Source organism: Gorilla gorilla, chromosome 2 (genome assembly GCF_029281585.2).
Source record: "Gorilla gorilla gorilla isolate KB3781 chromosome 2, NHGRI_mGorGor1-v2.1_pri, whole genome shotgun sequence".
In the NCBI taxonomy this organism is placed as follows: domain Eukaryota; kingdom Metazoa; phylum Chordata; class Mammalia; order Primates; family Hominidae; genus Gorilla; species Gorilla gorilla.
This window is the reverse complement of record NC_086017.1, coordinates 190,512,717-190,539,266: the sequence shown is the minus strand read 5'-3', so window position 1 is coordinate 190,539,266 and position 26,550 is coordinate 190,512,717. Positions and strand designations below refer to the sequence as shown.

Here is a 26,550-nt window from a genome sequence, read left to right as displayed (position 1 = left end):
AAGCGTGGTGGTGTATGCCTGTAGTTCCAGCTACTCGGAAGGCTAGGGTAGGAAGATTGATTGAGCGCAAGAGGCAGAGGTTGCAGTGAACTATGATCATGCCACTGCACTCCAGCCTGGGTGACAGAGGAGACCCTGTCTTAAAAAAAGAAAGAAAGGAAAAAAAAAGTATAAAGTACTCTTTTTAGAAGCCTTACTGTTTCTACTCTCTTACTTTTAGCTTGTCGTGAATTTTCAGCTGTGGAGAAATTAATGAAATCTACTTTCTCTATGGAACAGATCCTATCAATTTCTCTATAGCTGAAGAAAGAGAGAATACTACTTTGGGAGGGACAAGATGAGGACAATGGCCCCTATGCTCAAAGAGCTAACAATTGCTAGGCTCTTATATAGGATTTTTAATTTTTTTTTAATGGCAACACTTAGCAATGGCTCGACTCAGTTTTTTTCTCCTTATTTTTATATTCAGTTTTTCAACTAAACACCTTTACCCAGAGATTGTTTAAAATATGAAAATTGGTCATTAACTACTTGGTAATGTGAAATTAGAAACCCAGTAAGGCAGCTTAAGCTGAATGAGGTTTTATGTCTAATTGGCATGTGACGTAAATTATATACATTATGTTTAGGATAGTTAAAAAGGCTTACGGTGGCTAGTTTTTATAAGGAAATAATTTAAGACATTCTAGAATTCTGCAAATTAAATTATATATGTATGCCTGTATATACTTTTTGAGACAGAGTCTCTCTCTGTCACCCAGACTGGAGTGCAGTGGTACGATCATGGCTTACTACAGCCTTGACTTCCCAGGCTCAAGCAATCCTCACATCTCAGCCTCTTAAGTAGCTGGGACTATAGGTGCATGCCACCGTGCCGGCGAAATTGTGTATTTAAATGGAACATGATAGGCAGTTAATTACTTGAGGAAATTGAAATTTGTCAACAAGGGATCTTAGTTATCTGCATTATGTATTAAATGGGCTCTAGGGAAGCTGTTGAGAGGTTAAAAAAAAAAAAAAAACCACCCTGAAAAATGTGATCTCCTTGCCATGTGGTCTAAAAAACAAAAAACTTAGTAATTAAAAATTTTAAACTTAGATATTAGTTTTCATGGTTTGTGTTAACCTATGGGAATTAAAATTTATGAACAGGAGATTTCATTTGGTTCATTAATTATTGAATATATCACCAGGGAAACTCTTCGGGGGAAAAAATGAAAAAACCACGGGCTCCTCCTTGCTGTAAGACATAAAGAAGATAGAGATAGGTTAGTATGTAAATTTCATTCATGTTTATGTGTTGACTCACCTTTTAATGCAAAAAAATCTTTGCAAAGGTTTTAGAAATGATGAGACAGATCATGAGAGGATGCTGAAGAATCGGGGGGATTGTGTGTTCCCTTAAGGCATTGAAGAGCAGTCTTGGTATATGTGATAGAGAGTGTTGTAGGATAAAAACATGAATAGGAAAATCAGCAGTAGAACAAAACTAAATGGGACTAAATGTAACTAAAAATGAATATTCTATTTGAACTGCATGGTAGAGATAAGACCCTTTGAATGATAGATTCTGAGAACATTAGTGGTGGGGTAGAGAATTGGGGATGGGATAGAATCCCAAATAACTTCAGTTATTAATTAGCTGCTAATCTAAACCTGAGACAGTAATTGTATAATATTTTGGTAAATGAAGTGTCATCCTGAGGTAGCAGAGATGGGTATCTGCTCATCTCAGAACAGTATCACCATAAGTACACTTGCTTGTTAACTAAAACCTCTAAAATTTTATCTTATAGGTAGGCATTATGGCTTTGTTAAGAAAAATGAAATCTACAGTGAAAGACACTGGATGCTGTATTCTATTTCTACTTATTGGTAACTTTAAGACATTTTACCTGTTTTTTCGAGACGTCTCACTCAGTCACCCAGGCTGGAGTACAGTGGTGAGATGTCGGCTCACTGCAACCTCTTTCTCCCAGGCTCAAAAGATTCTCATGCCTCAGCCTTGCAAGTAGCTGGCATTACAGGCGTGCACCACCACACCTGGCTAATTTTTGTATTTTTAGTAGAGATGGGGTTTCACCATGTTGGCCAGGCTGGTCTCGAACTCCTGACCTCAGGTGATCCAACTGCCTCAGCCTCTCAAAGTGCTGGGATTACAGGCATGAGCCACTGTGCCCAGCCATAAGATATTTTACTTCTATTAAAGCTGTGAACATAAGAAATTGTAGCTACCTTTCCGTGACTATGGTAATTGCACATGTTAACATTTTGTCGTATGAAGCGGAGTTAGCAAATAAGCTAGATGGTAATGCTTGTGAGGCACTTATAAACATTTGTTGGATGAAATTCTGATATCCCCAGTTGTCATATTCTAACCCTTTAATGGTGGGATTGATTTTTAAAATTTTTGTATGTAACCAAAAATAATATATAACCAAGTCTGGTAAATTTAAAGGGTTGTTTCTGGTAAAACAAAAGCAAGTTATGTGACTTTAAGTGATACAAAACTGCCGGGTATGGTGGATCACACCTTTCATCCCAGCTACTCAGGAGGCTGAGGTGGGAAGACAGCCTGAGCTCAGGATGTCAAGACAGGCCTAGGCAACATAGTAAGGACCCCATCTCTAAATTTTTTTTTTTTTAATTAGCTTGGCATGGTGGTGCATGCCTGTAGTTCCAGCAACTTGGTAGGCTGAGGTCGGAGATCGTTTGAGCCACTGGGTTCAAGGCTGCAGTGGTGAGCAAGGATGGCAGTGCCACTGTGCTTTAACCTGGGCGACAGAACAAGACCCCATCTCTTAAAAAAAAAAAGTGACATAGGACTATGTGGCTTGGTAACACAGAGATAACTACATGTGGTCGTATAAAAAAAAAATCCAAGAGATGATAATGCTTGAGTGGGTCATGTAAGAAAAGACAGGCTAAGTGTATGATTTTAAATTTACATAATCATAATTTATGTTTCTAATGTTTAGTTCACAAAATCTTAGAGTACTAAAACCAAGAGGCTCCTCTTAGAGAAGGTAGTTTTAGGACTAAGTAAAAGGAAATGCCCTGCTATTTTACAGAGCTGACGTAAATTGACAGAACTTGTTATTTTAAGAAGTAGTACAGGTGAAAATATAAGCATACTAAAAATGGGTTCAATGAATTCATGGACAATAGTTTCAAAACGTATTGTGTAAAATTTAAGAGAAATCCTTAGTATGTTGAGTTCAGCCACATTCTCATAAACATTTGGTTTCAGTGATGTAATACTTTAAATACAAGTTCTGTCATAGCATTTACACTGTAATATGATTATAGTGATGAGCCCCATAACGATGTTTCAGTCGGCCGGGCTTGGTGGCTCACACCTGTAATCCCAGCACTTTGGGAGGCCGAGACAGGTGGATCACCTGAGGTCAGGAGTTCAAGACCAGCCTGACCAACATGGTGAAACCCTGTCTTTACTAAAATACAAAAATCAGCCAGGCGTGGTGGCGGGCACCTGTAATCTCAGCTACTCGGAAGGCTGAGGCAGGAGAATTGCTTGAACCCAGGAGGCGGAGTTTGCAGTGAGCTGAGATCATGTGCCACTGCACTCCAGCCTGGGCAACAAGAGTGAAACTCCGTCTCAAAAAAACGATGTTTCAGTCAGTGAGTGGACTGTATATAGGGTGATGGTCCCAATTTTTTTTTTTTTTTTTTTTTTTTTTGAGACGGAGTCTCACTCTATCACCCAGTCTAGAGTGCAGTAGTGTGATTTTGGCTCACTGCAACCTCTGCCTCCCGGGTTCAAACGATTCTCCTGCCTCAGTCTCCCAAGTAGCTGGGATTACAGGCGCCGGCCACCCAGCCTGGCTAATTTTTGTTTGTTTGTTTGTTTTTGTGTTTTTAGTAAACACAGGGTTTCACCATGTTGGCCAGGCTGGTCTTGAACTCCTGACCTCAGGTGGTCCACCTGCCTTGGCCTGCCAAAGTGCTGGAATTACAGGCATGAGCCACCATGCCTGGCTTTACCATGTTTTTACTGTCTTTTCTATATTTAGATATGTTTAGATACACAAATATTTACCATGGTGTTAAAATTGCCTGCAGTGTTGAGTATGCAGTACAGGTTAGTAGCCCAGGAGCAATAGGCTATATGCTATAGAGCCTAGGTGTATAGTAGGCAATACCATCTAGGTGTGTGTGAGGACACCCTATGATGTTTGCACAGTGATGAAATTGCCTAAGGACATGTTTCTCAGAGCATATTCCCATCGTTAAGTGATGCATGGCTGTATTGTTACTTACCTGTTTTTCCAATGGACGGATGTTTCTGATGGGGTGGGTTTCTGTGCCTAGCACAGGGTAGGTGTCAAATACGTGTTTGTTGAGTGGAAAAAGGAATCACATGATGATTTAGATTGACAGTAGGTCAAAATAATACTCATTTCTTATGTACTTTTAGGAGTATAGGTGAAAATAATAGGAACAATGCAGAAGAAAATCCTTTTGAAAACCTTCCCAAAATGTTGACTGGAAAAGAGTTTAAACTTACTCATTTCAAGCTGCTATTGTATCTCTCTCTCTCTCTCTCTCTATATATATATACATATAGGAATTTTAAAAAAATACACCGAAAGAATAGAAACATATCAACACTATACTTAAGACATGTACTGTGCATTAGGTTTTAATTCCATGAATTTCTATTCATTTTTTATTTTTATGCATGAAAGTTTACTGGGTAATGGAATTTACCATCCCTGTTTAGATTCTGCCTTGATGACATATCCTGTTCAATGTCATAACCCCTAATTGTTAACCGTGTTCACCCCAAATGGATCCATTTATGATACATGGAGAAATAACTTGTTTTTCTTCTTGGTCAATTTGTGCCTATATCGACTGATGACATTGTGCCTTGTTCAGAAAACGTAATCACAAGTTCTTGAAAAAAATAATAAAACATGTAAAAGTCAGCTGGCATTTCAGAATCTAAGTCCCTTTTTAATTCCCAAAATACATGAAACACTATTTTCTTGGTATTTTCTCATGTACTTTGCTACTTTAACAAAGATTAATTCATTTAAGTCTTAATTTTTTAAAAAATGTCTCAAGTGTCTCTTTTTTTCAGGTGGCATGAATATTTCAAGATAAAAGAAGACAGCTTGGTTCCTAACTAAGCCTGTCCTTCCTGACCTGGGTATTTATTTCATTCTTATATTTGTTTAAGAGTAAAGTAAGACCAAAGGAGGTATAGCTGCCCCCCAAAAATCATAGTTCTGTTTGAGGAATTGTTTCCCTCAAGGAAAGAGAAGATAACACCTGAAATATGTCAAGGAATTAATTGTTAATGATTTCTGTGTACAAATATTTTAAGTTGGGAGTGTTGAGAAAATTGCAATTTATATAGGAACTTCTTTGCCCTTTCTGAAGCCATTCTTTAGAAAAAAATTCAAAATCTTATCACAATTCACATATGGGAAGTTATTTTGCTTTAAAATGAATTAAGAACAAGAATAATGTTTTAAAATCTATATTCCTTTTAATGTGTAAATCAAAGAAAATATCTGAGGCAAGTCTCATTCATTTCGTGAGGTTTATTTGCCAAAGTTAAGGATGTGTGCCTGGGAGGCAGGTCTATGCCTTTCTCTGACGATGGTTTTGAGGGCTTCAGTATTTAAAGGAGAAAGGGCAGGATATTGGGAAATACACAATTTTCATATGAGAAATCGGTAGGGGAAAACAGTCATTTATGCCTTTGTCTGAATCAGCGAATCTGTATTTTTACATAAGACAACATAGACAAATACAGCAGAAGAAGCAGTGAGATACACATTTGTCTCAGGTGAGTGGAGGGATGATTTTGAGTCCTGTCCTATGTCCCCACGCCTGTGAAGATAAGCTATCAATTCACATTGCCATGGTGACCTTCAACAGAACTGCTTTAGGGTAGAGATCTCGGGGCCCACAAGGATTTCCTCATGGGCCAAGTGTGAGGGAGGTGTGTAGCTTTTCATCTTTGTAGCCATCTTATCTAGGAACCATAATGGGAGGCAGGTTTGCATGACCCAGCTTGACTTTTCCTTTAGGCTTAGTGAGTCTGGGGTTCCAAGATTTATTTTCCTTTCACAGATGTCTTTATGTGTAAGGATTTAGATGTTTTATCTGATCAGGAAGATTATAAAAGTGCCAGTTTAGTGATTTTTAGGAAGTGATTACTGCATGAACACACGTTCTTGAACTTTCCTCCAATCACACGATCTTAAACTGCTTGTGTAAATAAGAGCTTAGACCAGTGGATCTCAAACTCTAGAGAGCTTCAGACTCACTGTGAAGACTTGCTAAAACACAGATTGCTGGGCTCCACCCTCAAGGTTTCCGAGTCTGTAGTCCTGGGAAGGGATTTATAAATTTGCATTTCTAACAGGTTTCTACGTGATGCTGATGCTGCTGGTCCCCACACTCTGAGAACCACAGATTGAAACTGTTTGGTTAAATTAGTGGTTATCAACCCTGGTTCCGCCCTTACACACTTGAAGAGTCAAGGCCTTAGGGTGGGGGATGGGCCACAGAGTCAGGTGCAGCTAATGCGGTGGGGCAAGTATTTAAATCTTCAGGATGTGGATGTAGTTTGAGAAAGCCCTTCAAATTACTGGTTGTTTTCTTCTATTCTCTCTCCCCCTTTGAAACCACTCTCCTCTAGCCCTCAATAGGAGAGTCCTGGTGCAAATGAAACAGTGCTCATGGATTGTTTTAGTCCTCTCCCAGAAAATAAAACACAGCCTTTACCAACAGTTGCCCCAATGCTGCTTAAGGAGTTCAGTAGAGGAAGAAGTAGTTAAATTGCAGCATAAGGCCAAGAAAGGACTTCCTTCTGGTCATTTCTTTTTCCATTTTTGTTTAGAGCACTATACTATTAGATCTGTCAATTAATCACTGTAGATATTAGCCTGAGTAGTGTTCATGGCTATAGCTTCTTCATATATTTCCCTTGCTGGGCCAAATTGACTTAAATTTCCCAAGACATTAAAAAATGTGTATTATTTAATTCCCAAAACAATCCCATAGGGGTAGAGATCCCCACTGCACAGATGAAGGAATGGAGACTTAGAGTAGTTAAAGAATTTCTGGGGTCACACTGTGTAAGTAGTCATCTCTGGCTCCATTAGGTTGTGTGAACTTGGCTAAGGTCCATAACCTCCATGTGTAAAGTTTCCTCGTCTGTGGAATGAGAATGATACTGGTACCTACCTTCTGAGGTTGTTTTGAGAACTAAATAACGAGTTACTACACAGAGTTGTGTACATACACGTAATAAATGCTCAGTAAATGTTATCTCTTAGTTGGCTAACTCCTAGTTAGTACTTTTTAAGTTCGGGGTAATCCTGCCTTTTCTTTTTCTTTTTTTTTGAGATGAGGTCTCACTCTGTCGCCCAGGCTAGAGTGCAGTGGCACAATCGTAGCTCACTGCAGCCTCGACCTCCAGGGCTCGAGTGATCTTCCTGCCTCAACCTCCCAAAGCACTGGGATTGCAGGCAGATCCCACCACACCTGGGTAATTTTTTAATTTTTTTTTTTTGTAGAGATGGATACCTGCCATGTAGCCCAGGCTGGTCTTGAACTCCTGGCCTCAAGTGATCTGCCCACCTCAGCCTCCCAAAGTGCTGGGATTATGGGCATGAGCCACTGCGCCTGGCCTATCCTGCCTTTGTGCCAGGCAGTCCTCTTCATGTGTATTACAGGTCAGTCTCTTAACAATTTAGAAATACCAAATACTCTTGAAAACTACAGGGTTTTTTTTCCTTTTCACAAATAATTTAGTGGCAAAACCTTATATGACCTGAACTCATTTGGTGGCACAGTGTGACCTGAACTATAACAACATGCAGCTATTGCTTAGTCTGTTTTTGGTTTTTTTTGAGACAGACTTGCTCTGTTGCCAATCAGGAGTGCAGTTGTGCAATCTTCCGCTCGCTGCAACCTCCGCCTCCCAGGTTCAAGCGATTCTTATGCCTCAGCTTCCCAAGTAGCTGGGACTACAGGCTCACACCACCATGCCCGGCTGATTTTTGTATTTTTAGTAGAGATGGGGTTTCACCTTGTTGGCCAGGCTGGTCTCGAACTCCTGGCCTCAAGTGATCCGCCTGCCTCGGCCTCCCAAAGTGCTGGGGTTACAGGTTCTTAGTCTCTTTTTTTGCTACCTCATATGAACATGCTTTACATTTTGCTTCAGAAATTTTAATTCTTGACTCTGTGGGTGCTGCTGTGGGGTCTGGTTGTGGTGTTATGCCAATACAATGAACGTACCTTTCTAAAACCTGGAAACTTCCAAATTCTGAAATGTATCTGGCCCTAGGGTTTAGGGTAATGGATTATGGGCCTGTGTGTGTGTATTTTTATGTCTGTCTTCCCTTTTAGACTGTAAACTCCTTGAGACCTGGGCCTAAGTTTTATTCATATGTAACCCCAGTTCCTGGCATATTCAGTAAATATTTGGTGAGAGAATAAACCCTACCAGGACATAACAGTTAAGGTGAAGGAAAATAGACTGGAGAGCAGTGCCTTATTTATTTCCTGGAACACAAAACAGCCTACCTTCAGTTCACAAGGGGTTGAATTGTTTTACTTTAAGGGTACTGAAAAATGCTCAATATAATGAGTAACTTGGTAGCAAAACAAAAAACAAGATAAAAAACCAAAAGTTAATGCCGTATGCTACAATTTCAGCATCTGCAACTTCTGTTTTCCTCTCTTATCCACTTGCCCCATGCAGCTGTACGGTTTTGACTAACTTCCTGAGAAAGAAAGCCACGTGGAGATGTCTTTGTATGGAACACTTGGGGTGGGTGGGCATGTGTGTTTTAAAATTTCTTAGTTAAAAAAAAATCATAAAAGCTTTAAATATTGTACCTGGTTCATTATGGTTGTTAAAAATTATGAAGTGTAAGAAATATAAATTTGTATTGCAAAAAGAAAAGTAGAATACTAGAAAATTTACAACAAATTAAAAATTATGAATAGACTTTTAGAGAAGCAAAAGTAGTTTATACTTACATTTTTGTTTTATTTTATTTTATTTATTTTATTTTTTTATTTTATTTTATTTTATTTTAATTTTATTTTATTTATTTTGAGATGGAGTTTCACTCTCATTGCCCAGGCTGGAGTGCAATGCCATGATCTCGGCTCACCGCAACCTCTGCCTCCTGGATTCAAGCGATTCTCCTGCCTCAGCCTCTGGAGTAGCTGGGATTATAGGCATGCACCTGGCTAATTTTGTATTTTTAGTAGAGACAGGGTTTCTCCATCTTGGTCAGGCTGGTCTCGAACTCCCTGCCTCAGGTGATCCACCTGCCTTGGCCTCCCAAAGTGCTGGGATTACTGGTGTGAGCCACTGCATCCGGCCTATCCTTACATTTTTAAAGTGCAATTTAAAATAACATTTTTTATGGCTTATATGAGCTTTCATGATTGGTATGAAACTTAGTAGCTAAGAAATACTTGTATTTTTTTGTCTTGCACAGATTAAAATATGTTCACTAACACAGCAGTATAATTGTACAGCCTGCATAATGCCTTGCTTCAGTAAAAGTTCTGTGGACATTCTAAGACATGGAGTGAGAAGGCCATTTGAATTATGCAAGTGTATTTTTTTCCATTTTATTTAACAAATTGGCTTGGATACAATGGCTCATTAGTATCTTTTGATATTTGTAACTGGTACAGCTGAACTCTTAAAAGATAACTGATATGCTGCTTTCTGCTCAACAATGCTTTCACTATGTGATAGTTATTTAAAATGTGTTAAATGAACCAAATATTCATGTTGAAACAGTGCTTAGTCAAGAAGTTACGGTAACAAAATAAGAGCACTGTGTTTATGAAACAATTTCTATTTAATTATTAGTTTAAAATTGCCTTAGCGATGTTAATGCCACTTTGAAGATTGTGATAGGCAGCTCCAATGTGATCTTGAGCAAAAATCACTATTGGTTGAAATTCCTTGGCGATTACATTGTCCCCTTCTGATTTTTTTTTTTTTTTTTTTTGTAAAAGAAAGGGATGGTGTGTGTATCTCATATTCCTCTTTAGCTTTGCTTCCTCCCAAGAGGGCAGTTTCTTAACTAGCTTGATGAAGATAGAACCCTGGGACACATAAATCAATATTTAAATGAATGGAGGAGAAGGACCCACAAAGGTAAAAAGAAGGAATAATTAAGTACAAGGATAATCAGAGAAGTATGGGTTCATGAAAGCCTTAGGAATGAAGTTTCAATAAGAAGGGAGGATCATTAGATTGAGCAAAGAGGTCTTAAGATGCCCTTTGAAAAGAGGCCGTATGGCAGAGTGGTAAACAGCCTGGGTTTCAGAGTCATATGCCTGGATTCAAATCTGAACTCTACCTCTATTCTTAAGCAAGTTATTTAACCTGCCTAAGCTTCATTTTCTTTCTTTTTATTTTATTCCATTTCATTTATTTTATTGTTCCCAGTGGACTTCAGGTACAAGAGTTGGATAAATTATAAATATACTCACCTTTGATTCCTGTAGCACTCACTTTTATATATTTATGTTTGCTTGCTTATTTTATTTATTTATTTTTAAGAGACAGGGTCTCATTCTGCTGCCCAGGCTGGAGTACAGTGGTGCAGGCATAGCTCACTGCAGCTTTGAACTCCCAGGTTCAAGCGATCCTCTTTCCTCGGCCGTTGGAGTTGCTGGGACTATAGGCGTCCACCACTCCACTGCATCCAGCTTGTGTGCATTCTTTTTTTTTTTTTTTAATGAGACAGAGTTTTGCTCTGTTGCCCAGGCTGGAGTGGAGTGGTGTGATCTCAGCTCACTGCAACCTCTGCCTCCAAGGTTCAAGCAATTCTCATGCCTCAGCCTCCTGAGTATCTGGTACTACAGTCACACACCACCACATCTGGCTTATTTTTGTATTTTTAGTAGAGACAGTGTTTCCCCACATTGGCCAGGTTGGTCTCAAACTCCTGGCCTCAAGTGATCTTCCCACCTCGGCCTCTCAAAGCTCTGAGGTTACAGGTGTGAGCCACTGCACCTGGCCCATTGTGTGCATTGTTAAGCAATGTATCATTTAGTTGTAGTTGTTTTTTGAGTTTTATAAAAGGGATATGATGCCAATGTGTGTCTCCTGGAATTTGCTTTTTTTTCCTCCCAATATTATTTTAAAGATTTATCTATGTTGCATGTAACTAGTTCATTTGTTTTCACTGCTGTATGATAATTCACTGTGAAAACACTACAGTGATCAGTTCTCCTGTCAGTGGGCATTGGTGTTGCAGTTTATTGTTATTATAAGTAGTGCTGTATGAACACTGTTCAATCCTGTGCACATGTACTATAGATTCCTTAGGGCTTATATATCCAGAAGCAGAATTGAATTGTCAGGTTGAAAGACACGTGTCGTCACCTTTGTTAGATGTTGCCAAATTGCTTCCCCAAGAGTTGTCCCATTGAATATGTCCCATTTCTACAACTTTGCTAACCATTGGTTGAGACATAAAATGTTATTAATCTAATAGGCATGACATTCTGTCTTATTTTAATTTGCATTTCCCTGATTCCTGAGGTTGAGTGTCTTTTCATTTGTATGTGGTCCTCTGAAGCTTTTCCTGCTGTGGTTTGCCAGTTCATATCTTTGCACATTTTCCTGTTGGATTGTTAGTCTTTTTAATGATTCATTTGAAGTAATTACTTTAAAAATTCTAGATGCTAATTCATTATTTGAATTTTAGCTTACAACTGTCTTTTCTCAGTCTGTGACTTGTTTTTTTTGGTGTTTTGTTCTTTTGAGGTATCTATGTTCTCATCATAGATACCTTGTGTTTACCCAACTGAAGCTGCTTGCTTTTTTTTTTTTCCACCATTAGAGACAGGGTCTCTTTTTAAAATGTTTCCCAGGTTTGAGTGCAGTGGTGTGATTGTAGCTCACTGCAGCTTCAAATTCCTGTGCTTAAGCGATCCCCCCACTCAGCCTCCTGAGTGGCTGAGACTAGAAGCGTGGACCACCATGCCCAGCTGGAAGCTGCTAGCTCTTATAGTTGATCTTTTCTCATCTCCCCAGTTTTCTCATATATAGGAATAATTATGAAAATTGTCAGCAGTGGATGTGTCTGTGTGGTGGGGGTGGAGGGTACAGCTGGTCATTGAACTGTTGGTAAGCCTTTGGGGAGATTCTGCTCCCCTATGTTGAAAGTTTTTGGGTTTTGTTTTTTTTTTTAAATAGCATGCTTGATGCCTCTTTGTCTTCATCTTTGGGGTTCATTTATCAGATCTGTGTTATTGGGAGAAGTCCCACTCAATTTTCTGTTTTGCCTATAACTAGTGTAGATGGAAAACTTTCTGTCTATAATCACTTCGTGTTTTTATCATTATTTCAGGAAAAGTCTGATCAGTGAGAAATGATTTTTTTGGTTTACTGCCTTCTCAGATTGGGCTCTTGATTATTTTAAACTTTAAGGAACACTGAATTAATTGATGCTGCAGTTAGTCCGCCTGGCTAAGACCCAATGGAGGATTTCTTCAGTAGTGGGTGACTGTCTTGCCAATTTCCACCCCCCCTCCACTTTCCATATTTTTCTTTTCCTCACATCACAAAGCTTCAGACATCCTTTTGCCACTTCCCTGATTTCTGTTTCTTATTAAACTATGGATGTAAAGGAACTGCAGGAGGGCAGGTGGTTAGATGACTTTCTCTTCTGCTGTCAAAATGTGTCCTTAAAAACCTGCCCTTCCCTGAATTTACGCATGCTTCTGATAAACAGCCTGAGGGAGCTACTTACTAAACTATACCTGATGTAACAGTATTGTTTCCAAGAATTAAAAATTTTTATAGTCATATTATGTACACACATGTCAATACAGTTTGACCACTTTGGATCCTTACCTTCAAAACATATTTACTAGGACTTGCCATATTAGGCTTCACCTGGGGGCATCCTATGGCCTTGTTTTACCCTAGTCAGCCTTTAGGTTTGTCTGAGAGTAGTTTATAATCTATTGTTCTGTGCTAGATTCATGCTTTATTGGTATTCTCAGGAATCCAACAGTTGTTGGCTGAGAAGAAAAGATCACCAAAAAAATCTGTGTAATCAGAATGTTCTCTCTCCCAAGTGACAAAATGAATCAGTTGTGTTTTTTTTTAAAGAGTGAAAAGTTAGTTCCTCTTTTTAGCAGCAAAAAGGAAAGGGGAAAAAAGGGCAGCTTTGACATTTCTTTTTAGACATCCAAAGAAAGGTTGCGGTTGTCTGGCACAGGCATCACAAGGGTTCTGATTTTGCAGCTTAGCAACATTTCTCAGCCCCTTGCCTTATAACTACGCTCCCTTTCCATCATGCCTGCCCAAACATAGCCGGAGCCTGCTGGACATGAGGTTTGAGAACTCAGAATTTCATGTGAGAAAGTGGGGTCATGCGTAGGCAGTTCTCTTTAAAAGTCCTTGGTGAAGGGAAGAAAAAGGACTGTAAGTGATGGTGCAATGTGGAGTCAAGGAATTTTTTCTTTTTTCTTTTTCTTTTTAAGGGAGGGACTTGGGCCTATTTAGCTGCTGGTGGAAAAGACCCACTTGAAACTGAAAGGTTCTCCACAGATTGTTTGCTGGATGAGAGTGAGGGATTATAACTCCATAGTGGACAAATTAAGCTGTTAACAGCTGAACACACTGAGGAATCTTAGCTTCACTGATAGTAGCACAAAGAAACATTAAGTTCATCCTGATGTGCTACAGTATGAAGTCCACAGCATCACCTGGAAGGATTCTTGCCAAATATATTGAACCTGAATATAATCTAGCCGGTAGATCTAACTTCCTTCCAGTTTACAAGCAATCAGTATAGAAGATAAACAAGTTAAACAGTACCATAAGAAGTAAACAGATTGGGGTACATTGTGTAGGACAAGTGATTTAGTCTTTTTTTTTTTTTTTTTTTTTTTGAGACAGAGTCTCACTCTTCACCCAGGCTGGAGTGCAGTGGCGCAATCTCACCTCACTGCAGCCTCTGCATCCTGGGTTCAAGCGATTCTCCTGCCTCAGTTTCCCGAGAAGCTGAGATTACAGGCGTTTGCCAAGATGCCTGGCTAATTTTTTTGTATTTTTAGTAGAGATGGGGTTTCGCCATATTGGTCAGGCTGGTCTCGAACTCCTGGCCTCAAGTGATCCACCTGCCTCGGCCTCTCAAAGTGCTGGGATTACAGGTATGAGCAACTGCACCTGGCTGATGATTTAGTTTCTCTAATAAGTCAGTGTCAGAAAGTGCAAAAGAGCAGGCAGGAGATGGATACTTCTAGATGGTGGGACAAGAGACATAACTAAATGTATTATATAGTTCTTAATTGGATCTGGATTTGCAGAGATCAAATGTAAAAACATTGGTGGAAGAGTTGGGAAAATTTGAAAATCTACTGGGTTTTAGATATTAAATAATTTCTGTTAATTTTGGTAGTTATGATAATAGTATTGTGGTTTGGTAGATATTGAAGTATTCAGGGCTGAAATGTCTTGATGTCTGTAACTGACTTTAAAATACTTCAGCAAAAACAAAAGATAAAGCAAATACAGCAAAAAAAAAATTAATACTTTGTGAAGCTATGATGAATATTAGGGTTGTTCAGTCTTTCTCTGTGTTAGAAAATTTTATAAATAAAAAGACTAAAAATAGAGAAAAGTGTAAGAGGTTGAATATACTGGAAGTATAAGATTACTTAAAAGGTGAGAGTTTAAATCACTGGTGGAGGGGCTGGGCATGGTGGCTCATGCCTGTAATTTTAGCACTTTGGGAGGCCAAAGCGGGAGGACCAGTTGAGGCCAGGAGGTCAAGACCAGCCTGGGCAACATAGCAAGACACTATTTCTCAAAAAAAAAAAAAAAATTAGCCAGGCATGATAATGCACGCCTGTAGTCCCAGCTACTGGGGGAGGCTGAGGTGGAAGAATTGGGTGAGCTCAGGAGTTTGAGGTTACAGTGAGCTGTGATTGTGCTGCTGCACTCCAGCCTGGTTGACAGAGTGACACTCTGTCTCAGAATGAATGAATGAATGAATGAATGAATGAATGAATCACCAGTGGAGGAATTGGCCCAAACAGGAAAGAAGTCAGCTATTCTATTATAATAGAAAGGAAGGGCCAGGTACAGTGACTTATGCCTATAATCCCAGCACTTTGAAAAGCTCAGGTGGGGGGCATCGCTTGAGCCCAGGAGTTTGAGACAAGCCTGGGCGACATGGCGACCCTGTCTCTACCAAAAAAGAAAAAAGAAAATTAGCTTGGCGTGGTAGTGCCCACCTGTGGGCCCAGCTACTTGGGAGGCTGAGGCTGGAGGATTGCTTGAGCCTGGGAGGTTGAGGCTGCAGTTAACCACCACTGCACTCCAGCCTGGGCAGCAGAGTGAGGCCTTGTCTGTCTGTCTGTCTGTCTCTCTCTCTCTCTCTCTCTCTCTCTCTCTCTCTCTCTCTCTCTCTCTCTCTCTCTCTCTCTCTCATTCACACACACACACAAGAAGATGAGGAATATGAGTCAGTTATGTATGTATAGCTTTGTATATCTAGTAGTGGAAGATTGGAAAAGTTCATGTTTGATGGCTTCTACTTTATGATATAGATGGCAAGGTCATCTGCTGCAAGATGGCTTGTGAGAAGGTCAAAATTTTGAAAAGATTGCAAAGGAATTTAAATATTTGATAGCAAAAGCAGAAGCAGTGCATACAAAGCTGTGTAGGGTTGCCAGGTAGTTTTGAGGGCCCAGTTGAGATTGGTGATGTGAATTTGTAGTAGAACTGATATGCCCCATTGTTTGACTTTCTCAATCAATGTTTGGCCACTTGAGTGCTGGCTGAAAGAAAGTAGGTAGCTGATTTCATCCAGGGTTTTGCTTTTGCTGTTGAGTGTGACAAGATGGAAGGGCAGGCAGGCTAGGGTACTGTGAAAAGGCTTGAAGTGCTGGACCTAGGGCCTGATGAAGTACTGGATGAAGCCTGGTTAAGAAGGGATGAGCCACAAACTCACTATTTTCCACATTGGACCCCTCATCTTTTTTCTTATGAACCCTATATCCATGACTGCAAAGGACCTGGGATCTTTACCTACTTACAAGCGAATAAATGAGTCTGTTACTGTTTGATGAAACTCCTTGGTCAGAGACAAAAGATTTTATTACTCACGGTGAGTAGCATGGTGTGATGATGCTTTGTGTTGATTCCCTGTGTTCCCCAGTGCCCACAGGGTGACACAGGTAGGCCCAGATGGATGCTGCACGTGCACTGGATTTCATCACAGCCTAGAGACACTGAGCTTGGGGGTTTTACCCCTTTTACAGTAAATAGAAGCCATTCTGCTCTTCGTCTCATGAGGAGACATTGTCTTATTCCTTGAGGTTGCATGTTGCAAAACAACCCTGAGAGATGGCCCAAGTAACAGCCACTAGGGACTTGTGTTCTTGGCATTCCCAGCCAGAATGTGCAGGAAGGGCCCGGGTCTGTGACAGATTGCCTCACCCGTCATCCCATCGGTGCCCCATCCACGGAGTGATGGTGGTGAGGGAACTGCTTTTTCTTTGTTTCCCATTTCTGTTCGTGGTACCTCCATCCTTAGGGGCACTCAGCCTGGAAATTCTCATTCATTTGGTACAGATCATAGTTTATCCCATTTAACTCTTATTACAGGTAACTCCTGCTTTAGAAGGTCACTGGTATGTGTATGTGGCTTTGGGGGAAGGACAGCAGTAGGATGGGTAACAGGTAATTTTTAATAAGCTTAAAAGTTCTGAGACCCAGGCTGGGCTCAGCGACTCATGCCTTTGGTCCTAGTGCTTTGGGAGGCTGGGGTAGGAGGGTCGCTTGAACCCAGGAGTTCAGGACCAGCCTGGGCAATATAGCTAGAACCCCATCTCTACAAATAATAACCATAATAGTAATAATAATAACTGCAAATTTTTAAAAAGTCCCGAGGCCCTTTAGGGTCCCTCGATAGTTCTTTCTAGTATTTTAGTTAGTAGGAGGGATGTAAACTAGTTGTGCTTACCCAAAATTTTTTGGGACCCTAAAAATAAAGAGGTATCAAAATAATCAGAATTTCTAGGACTTTGGGGCCAGGGATATCTCAGGAATGGTCAGCAAGGGCAGCTAAGGTTGTGGCTTTATAGAGCCCGCGTGCTGCTTGTCTTCACTTCAGCGGAATGGGATTCCAGACCGGCTGTAATCTGTCCAGTCTGGCCCTCTCTGAGATGCATACTAAATTGTTAAACAATCAAACTTTATCAGGGAATGGTTAAGACTCACAAATAAAAGATGGAAAATTTGGATAAACAGAGAAATATGCCACAATATTAAATTGGAAATGGAATATTAGAATGATTTTAGTTCTTCTGGAACTGTTTTATATACCTTAATGCCATTCCAGTCAATCCCAATACATTTATTTTTTAATTGGACAAAATAAATACAAAGTGAATTCTGAAAGAATAAATACTGGTTTTTCTTTTTCTTTTTTGTCTGAACATAATAAACAGATATTTGTACCATAGTTGATGCGATTGTAGGATATACACCAAAACCAAATTCTCTCTCATGAGGGGAATCAATCTTTTATAGGAATTTGGACTTAGGACAGTCATTTCGGGTTACAATCTTGACCTAAAAAGATATAGGCTTGGGTTTTGTACTTAGGGGAGCAGAAAAAGTCATTCTGTAGAAAGAAAAAAACCAAGGAAGATAAGAAGAGAAAAGAGACCAGGACAGGTAGAGAAAGAATACTCCCAGTTTCTAGCCTCTAGTGTCTTTTTGAGGTAGTAATATTCCTGTCTTTTGGTTCTGTGATTCATCCTAAATCCTTAGAATGAATATTCCTTTATTTGTTAAGCTATTTCAGGTTGCTTTATTTACTGGAGACCAAAGTATCTTAAGTGATGGGGATACAACAAAGAATAAAGCAAACAGAGACCCTACCTGAAGGAACTTTACATCTTTTTTTTTTTTTTTAAAGCCAGAGTCTCACTCTGTCACCCAGGCTGGAGTGCAGTGGTGTGATCTTGGCTCACTGCAGCCTCCTCCTCCCAGATTCAAGCAATTCTTTTGCCTCAGCTTCCCAAGTAGCTGGGATTACAGTCATGTTCCACCACAAACAGCTAATTTTTGTAATTTTGGTAGAGATGAGGTTTCGCCATGTTGCCCAGGCTGGTCTTGAACTCCTGGCCTCAAGTGATCCACCCATCTCAGCCTCCCAAAGTGATGGGATTACAGGCGTGAGCCACCACACCCGGCCCTTTACATCTTATCAGAAGGAAAGAGATCACAAGTAAGTAAATACATGCTGATGGTGTTGAGTCTCATAGTGAAAAACAAGACAGGGTAAGAGGAGCATGTTTGGGTGCACATGTGCTATCAGCAAAGGTCCCACTGAGAAGATCACATTTGGGCAGATTTAGTAAGGGAGCAAGGGATTATAAAATCAGGGACAGGAGCTATCCAAGCAGAGGCAGGAGCAAATGCAAAGACACTGAGACTGGGGCCTGCTTAGCATGTTCAGGGAACATCAGAGAAGTCTTTGAACAACTGGAACAGAGTGAGTGTGAGAGTGATAGATGAGGTCAGAGGGGTGTGTGTGGGTAATGATACAGGGGCTGTGGGTCAAAATAGAGTTTAGTGGAGTGGAAAACCATTGGAGGATTTAAAGTGACTTGTATTTTAAAAGGATCTCTAGTTGCTCTAATTAGACCAGAGAGCGGTCGAGGGCAGTAGAAAGGAGACCAGGTAGGTGAGAGATGGTCATGGTGGTGTGGACCCAGACAGTAGAAGTGGAGGAAATCAGAATTAGAACCTGGATAATTTTTTAAGGAATAACTGACATGATTTGCAAATGGATTCGATGGGGAGGCTATGATTAAAACAGGACTGCTCCCAGATTTTTAGCTTAAACAATTGTAAGTAAGGATGGACGTGCCGTTTCCTGAGATGGGGAAGGCTTGGGGGTGGGGTGGGGTTCAGTTTTGAGGTACTGTGTTAGGTGCCAATCCAGACATCCAAGTGGGGAAGTCTCTTGGTGTCCTCTGAACTATTGTAAAATATTTCTCACCAGACTCCATTCTGGTACTAATTCCCCATAATTCAGCCTCGAATACTACAACTTGGAATTTCTCCTCCATCCTCTGATCATGTTCTTGTATAAAACCTTTCAGTAAATAACCTCATTCTATATTTACTAAGCATCTTTAAATTCCTTTAATAATTGACTACCTCCGTTGAATTTCAGTAGGTCCAAAAAGAAGTTATATGTCAGTATTGTAAAACCAGATTAAGATGTAAATAGAGAACTGAATCTTTCTCTTGCTCTCTGTTTTTTAACAGCCGTTTTCACTCATTAGCTCCTGAGGTAAACAAATTGAAAAAATGAGCGAACTGGAACAGTTGAGGCAAGAAGCAGAACAACTGCGGAATCAGATTCAGGTAAAACCTTTTCATTTCAAAATGTTAGACTTATTTAGTACCAGGAATCTACAAAATTTGCCTATTAGTTTTATCAGTCTATATTAAATGATTTCTAAGGCTAGAAATGGTCTTTTTTTCTCTCACATGGTGAAGAACTGAGGTCTATTTGTGTTTATCATGTCTCGAAAGAACTCTTCAAAATTCATTGCAAACAAGTACCTATATAGAAGAATGGCCTCTATGAAAGACATGATTCTCTTTTTATTTACATGCCTAGAATCATAGATTTTTGGTACAAAACAATAATGTAGATAGTGTCACAATATAATGTCACACTAGGGAAATATTAATCTATACATTAATTAGATTGCAGAAAATCATTAGGGTGGGCACAGTGGCTCATGCCTGTAATCCCAGCACTTTGGGAGGCTGAGGCAGGTGGATCACCTGAGGTCAGGAGTTCAAGACCAGCCTGGCCAACATGGTGAAACTCTGTCTCTACTAAAAATAGAAAAATTAGCCAGGCGTGGTGGCATGCACCTGTAATCCCAGCTGCTTGGGAGGCTGAGGCAGGAGAATGGCTTGATCCCTGGAGACGGAGGTTGCAACGAGCTGAGCTCATGCCACTGCACTCCAGCCTGGGTGACAGAGCGAGACTCTGTCTCAGAAAAACAAAACAAAACTATCAGTGGCAGAATCAAAACATGTCTGACACCTTTTACTCTTGGAATCAACTCAAAACAGGATAAGAAACAACTACAAACTCCATCTTTAACAAAATTAACAGACACTAGAACTTCAAAGCGTAATGGATGGAGAGGAGTTGCCAAATGCAGTGAAGCAGCAGCACGTGGGGAGGCTCTGAGAGGAGGCGTCTGCGTGGGGAGCACTCTCTAAGAGACAGCACCACGGTCCCTTCTTTGGAACAATGGGAACAGATGCTTCCTTGGACTTCATTAGCACTGAGAAATATCAAGGAAGGCAGAGCTAAAAATGAAAGGATGTAGACATGCCATCTTGTAGGAAGCCTGGCGGTAAGCAGGGTGGAGGAAAGAGGCTTTGAGTTGTGAGTAGCCTGGCAGCTGCCTACTTCTTTTCCCAGAGAAAAGTAAAGGCTAAAGCAACGTACAAGGGTAAGCAGGGAGAATCTCATAACTTGCAACACAGCTGCTGCTTTTCCCAGTTTGAACCTCTCACAATAGCTGTTTCTGAAGAATTCGTCTAATTTAAAAGTGAAGAGTAGGCTGGGTGCAGTGGCTCACGCCTGTAATCCCAGCACTTTGGAAGGCTGAGGCGGGAGGATTGCTTGAGACAGGAATTCAAGACCAGGCTGGGCAACATAGGGAGATCCGTCTCTACAAAAACAAACAAAAAAACATTAGCCGGGTGTGGTGGCTTGTGCCTGTAGTACCAGCTACTCGGGAGGCTGAGGCGTGAGGATTGCTTGAGTCCAGGAGTTCGAGGCTGCAGTGAACCATGATCACACCACTGCATTCTAACTGGACAAAAGAGCAAGACCCTGTCTCCAAAAATAAAATCTCTACAAAGATGATACAAGAAAAGAGAAGGAAGGATTAGTAAAAACAGGGATGGATGAAGAACATTCACCAGAAAAGTGTTGATTCTGAGTGAAGTCATAACCAGACAGACTTATTGCCAGGAATTCAAGGAAGTTAACTATTTAGATGTGAATAAGAATTATGAGTTGAAATCTTAGGTATCTCAACAAAGCTTTCAGAACAAAGGAGACATGTATTTTGCCTGGGATAATCACAGAAGGCTTTGCAGACTCATCTCTGAATTCGATGTTACTGCACCCACTAGAAGGAATTTCTGCCCTCTCTACTTTGTGTCACTTACTCCAGATGCTGAGCAGGAGCAGCTGATTGGCTAAACCATGTGGCCACATGCCCATCTCATTTAATCCTCACACCGACTCTGTGAAGTCGATGGTGTTACTTCATTTAATAGTTCAGGAAGCTGAGGCTCAGTGAGATTAAATAAGTTGCCAAGGTAACAGATCCAGGATTCAGACCAGGTGTGTTCTGCTATAACTTAAAGTTGGTTCTCCCAACCTTAGTTACTAATGTCCTTTCCTGCGACTTGTGCTGTAGCCATACTAGTCTGGTTCCCTGAACACGCATTACTCTTTCTCATCTGTTACCTTTTATCAAATTGTTCCCTTGGCCTGGAATTATACGACCTCTGAGCCAATTTTGCTCTTTGGAAATCCTATCTGTTGAGTCCTAATCCTCCAAGAGCCCTCCACTTGGATTTATCTTTTTTTTTTTTTTAAATCAGAGTGAGATGGAGTCTCAGTCGCCCAGGCTGGAGTGCAGTGGTGCCATCTCTTCTCACTGCAACCTCTGCCTCCCAGGTTCAAGTGATTCTCCTGCCTCAGCGTCCTGAGAAGCTGGGTCTATAGGCACACACCACCACGCCCAGCTAATTTTGTATTTTTAGTAGAGACGGGGTTTCACCATGTTGGCCAGGGTGGTCTTGATCGCTTGACCTCATGATCCACCTGCCTCGGCCTCCCAAAGTGCTGGGATTACAGGCGTAAGCCACCACGCCCAGCCAAGTTTCTTAACTTCGTTGATGATCAGTATCTTTGCTGTGAAGCAAGAGTACCAGTACCCCACTTTATACGTTTCTGCAGAGGATTAAGTGAAATAACACACAGAGGACTTAGTCTGCTGCCAGCAAGTGGCAGATTTTTACTTGTACAGCATGTTGGACTTCTGTTATAGAGCTGATCACGGTCTGCCTTGTGTTGTAGTTCCTTGTGCATATTTGCCCCTACTGTTTGTACCTAGATGGACAATTTTGTGTCTTAATCATCTCCGTATCTCACTAGCATCCCAAGCACAATGTCGTGGGCGCAGGTGCTCACCAAATCGTCTCCTCCCATGATTTCAAGTAACCACATTATGTAAAATACTATGTACTTTTCTTAGTTTAATTGTCACACTATATTTAAAAATCTTTCCGGCTGGGCACGGTGGCTCACACCTGTAATCCCAGCACTTTGGGAGGCTGAGGCGGGTGGATCACGAGGTCAGGAGATCGAAACCATCCTGGCCAGCAGGGTGAAACCCCATCTCTACTAAAAATACAAAAAAAAAAAAAAAAAAAAAAAAGCCAGACATGGTGGCGGGCACCTGTAGTCCCAGCTATTTGTGAGGCTGAGGCAGGAGAATGGCATGAACCTGAGAGGCAGAGCTTGCAGTGAGCCGAGATGGCGCCACTGCACTCCAGCCTGGGCGACAGAGCAAGACTCTGTCTCAAAAAAAATCTTTCCTTCCTTCCTCCTCCCATCCGGAAATATAATCGAACTATATTTTTACCTTACTATAGTGTAAATACATGATATAATAGAAATGTATGCTATGTATTATAATAGATGATTTATTTTAAATTTTAAAAAATGCAAATAGAGAAAACAGATTTTGTTTTCTTGTGTAATTGTTATGTCTTTGATTTGCAAAAAAGTATGTATCATCTTTCTTTTGCACAAAGATCTTACCAGATTTTGTATTTCTTGTGGTGCTGGACAGTATGGAATTCAGCCTTTAATTGGGAATATTTTTTATATTCTGGGTTTTTTTTGTTTTGTTTTGCTTTTTTTTTTTTCCAGAGACAGGGTCTCACTGTTTTGCCCAGGCTTATCTAAAACTCCTGGGCTCGAGCGATCCTTCCTCCTCGGCCTCCCAAAGTGCTGGGATTATAGGCATGAGCCATCACACCTGGCCTTATATTCTGTTTTAGAATGGATAATAGTGTTCATAAGAGAGAGTTCCCAGTGTAAATAGAATCTTTGCATAATGTAATTTTGCACATAACTGCTGCTAACATATTTGTAGAATTCTTGTATTCCAACATAATATTTTAATTTTTGTTACCAATTTTCACCGTAGTTCAGTAATTTCCATTTGCAATTTTTAAATTGTGTTACTAATATTAATGTAAGCTCAATGAGGGCAGAGATTTTTGATGCCTATTGGTGCCTAGAATAGTGCCTGACACATAGTGTTCAACCCAGTTTTTTTAACAACTAACTAAATTAAAAAAGATAGTCTAAACAATGGTAGTTCATTTTCATAAAGCTTGAAGTCAAAGAACCTTTTTTAAGAATTTGGTCTTTAACTCTACCATTTTTGGAACATGGTGCAGGCCCATCACTGTCATTTCTGGAAACTCTTCATTATAGGAAAGTGGGCTACATTATTCCTTACCAGCTGAGGTCTTTAAACCCACAATTTGGCTAAGAATGAAATAATCAAATCACATGTTTAGTGCAACTACTTGTGAACACCCTTACTTAGAAATATTCTAAGTGGTTATAAATAGGTTGAAAGGGCAGCCAGAAAGATCATGTCTGCCATCCAGTGTTTGCTGGGAGCTGAAGCAGGCATTTTTCCCTTGGCTGACTGGAACAAGTTGTCCATTTGGGACATTTATTCAGCAAACATCTTGTGCGTTCTCCTTGCCCAGGAGTATGCAAGTACTTAAACACTGTATAGAAAAAACAAAATTGAAGAGGATACTACTATAGCCTTTGTGGAAAAAAGTTTAAGCCTAGCAAGAAGGATTTAATTTCATTTCTTATTTTTCTATGTATATAAATCCTCTAAATTTGTTAACTGATAAATTTGAAAAAAACTGGTAAGTTTGGTGTAAAACTTCTTTTATTAAATATGTTCTTTGCAGTCTTTAATTTTTTGTTAATTTCTGCTTCACCGTCTTCTTTTTGATAATCCTTTTCAGTTCGTATAAAAATTTGAGGTCTCTCAAATTTTTATTGACATCTCTCAAATTTTGTTCAGAAGAGGCAAATCCATAGAGAAAGAAAGTAAATTAGTGACTGTTAAGGGCTGTGAGAGAAAAAGGAATTAGGAGATATGGGGTTTCTTTTTTGGGGTGATGTAAATGTTCTGTAATTAGTGGTGATGGTTACACAACATTGTGATACTAAAAACCACTGGATTACATGCCTTAAAATGGTTAAAATGGTTTGATTTAGGTTATGTGATTTTTATATCAATTTAAAAAATTTTTAAAGATGTGGTTCAGTGAGAAGTAAATTCACAAATCTACGTTTTCAATAAAAGTATCACTTTAGTCATTCCACAGGTTTCTAAATGCATTATAATCATATTTTTTTACTTCAGGATGCTCGGAAAGCATGTAATGATGCAACGCTTGTTCAGGTAAAGTTTTGTTTTTCTTTATTTCATTTTGGTAACTCATAAAATAATTTGACATAGAGGCAAATGACATTCAGATTCTTGTATTAGTGCTTAATTGAAAAAAGTTAAATGAAATCTCTGTGTAAAAGCACTTTGTAATTTGTCAAATGCTATACAGTGCGAGTGCTTTTTCAAATATATTGTTAAAATAGACATCTATGGAAAAATAAATGCTATAAAAGTATACCAGCTGTACCAACATGGTAAAACCTCATCTCTACTAAAAATAAAAAAAATTAGCTGGGCATAATCCCAGCTAGTCGGGAGGTTGAGGCAGGAGAATTACTTGAACCCAGGAGGCAGAGGTTGCAGTGAGCTAAGATCGCACCATTGCACTCCAGCCTGGGCGAGAAGAGTGAGACGCCGTCTCAAAAAAAAAAAAAAAAAATATATATATATATATATATATACACACACACACACACACACATATATATATACACACATATATATACACATATATATACACACACATATATACACATATATATACATATATATACACATATACACACACATATATATATATATATATATATATACACACACACATATATATATATTTTCAAGGCCAAGCATGGTGGCTCATGCCTGTAATCCCAGTAGTTTGGGAGGCCGAGGTGGGAGGATCACTTGAGGTCAAGAGTTTGAGGCCAGCCTGGCCAACATGGTGAAACCCTGTCTCTACTAGAAAAAGAAACAAACATGAAAGTTAGCTGGTCATGGTGGTGCCTGCCTGTAATCCCAGCTACTTGGTAGGCTGAGGCAGGATAATCGCTTGAACCTGGGAGGCAGATATTGCAATGAGCCGAGATCCCTACTGCATTCCAGCCCAGGAGACAAAGTGAGACTCTGTCTCAAAAAAAAAAATTATATATATTTATGTATGTATATATATGTATGTATAGATTCATATAGTTTATGCTTCTTTTTAAATAGTTTCTGATTCTTTTTGGTATACCCTGATTAGGTGTTTTTTTCCTTATGAAAACTCTTAGGTTGGGAATGAGATAGTAAGAGGGGTCAAGAAGACTAATATTTTTTTAAAATCTTGGGAAGGCTTCATGTTTAATTAATATTGATCATTATTATAAGGAAGTACTTTATGTGCTCTACAAATATAAAATTGGCTTTCTTACAGTTAAAATTATAAATGTTTACTGTGATCATTTGCCACTAGATTTTTATTTGTGGTTGGTTTTTTACTAAAGCATAGAGGTATATCTATTCTTTTTAGTTAATAGTCTGCAGAAGGCATTCTTATTATACATTTATATATATTATTTATAATGGCACATAGGATTATTTTAAACTAATCATAATTTTCAGGAACATATTGATCCCATAACGGCTCTGTGGAATTATATACATTAAGTTACCTTCAGTTACTATAAATGTACTGTATGTTTGCTTTTTTAACTCCTCACTGTTTCTAGTTCAAGTTATCTCATGAACTATGATTAAGGTAAAGAATAACATTTTTGTTGCTTTCAAAAGATTACATCAAATATGGACTCCATGGGTCGAATACAAATGCGAACAAGACGTACACTGAGGGGCCACCTAGCTAAAATCTATGCTATGCATTGGGGATACGATTCCAGGTTTGTACCTGTCATTACCTGTCATTTTTAAACTGTTGCAGAATTATTTTCATTAAGAACCATCATTTGCATTTTCTTTGTTTAAAAACAGAATATATTCATGAAGCGTTTGCAGAAAATGCATCTCAGATGAACATGTTGCTTTCAATAAGAATATTAATTGACTCTTTAAAAGTGTAAACATTTTTAATATGGAATCCAGGACAACTGTTTAGAAGAGGATTCCTTTTCTTTGCAGTGGAACATTGCAGACATTCTTTGTTTTTTAAATAGGCACAAAGCG

The 26,550-nt window shown here is 39.5% G+C and overlaps 2 protein-coding genes across 9 annotated transcripts in view; one reads left to right on the top strand and one right to left on the bottom strand.

The window, feature by feature from the left end:
* Positions 1-26,550, top strand: part of GNB4 (G protein subunit beta 4) — a 54,578-nt gene that overhangs the window by 6,410 nt on the left and 21,618 nt on the right. For 2 of the 7 annotated variants that reach the window (XM_063704401.1, XM_063704403.1), the window contains exons 2-6: positions 1,194-1,268; positions 5,108-5,176; positions 19,334-19,432; positions 24,586-24,624; positions 26,161-26,267. In XM_063704401.1, coding sequence (XP_063560471.1) covers positions 19,376-19,432; positions 24,586-24,624; positions 26,161-26,267 — 203 coding nt within the window. In that variant the 5' untranslated portion in view covers positions 1,194-1,268; positions 5,108-5,176; positions 19,334-19,375. Of the gene's footprint in view, positions 1-1,193; positions 1,269-5,107; positions 5,177-7,559; positions 7,719-19,333; positions 19,433-24,585; positions 24,625-26,160; positions 26,268-26,550 lie in introns of all 7 variants that reach the window. The other 5 variants (XM_019024215.4, XM_063704404.1, XM_063704402.1 and 2 more) reach the window with 4 other exon arrangements.
* MFN1 (mitofusin 1) overlaps positions 19,661-26,550 on the bottom strand; it is a 76,463-nt gene continuing 69,573 nt past the window's right edge. The window contains exon 19 of one of the 2 annotated variants that reach the window (XM_055381803.2): positions 19,661-20,769. The gene's annotated coding sequence lies outside the window, so the exon portion shown is untranslated. The remainder of the gene's footprint in view (positions 20,770-26,550) is intronic. The other variant, XM_063704400.1, reaches the window with a different exon arrangement.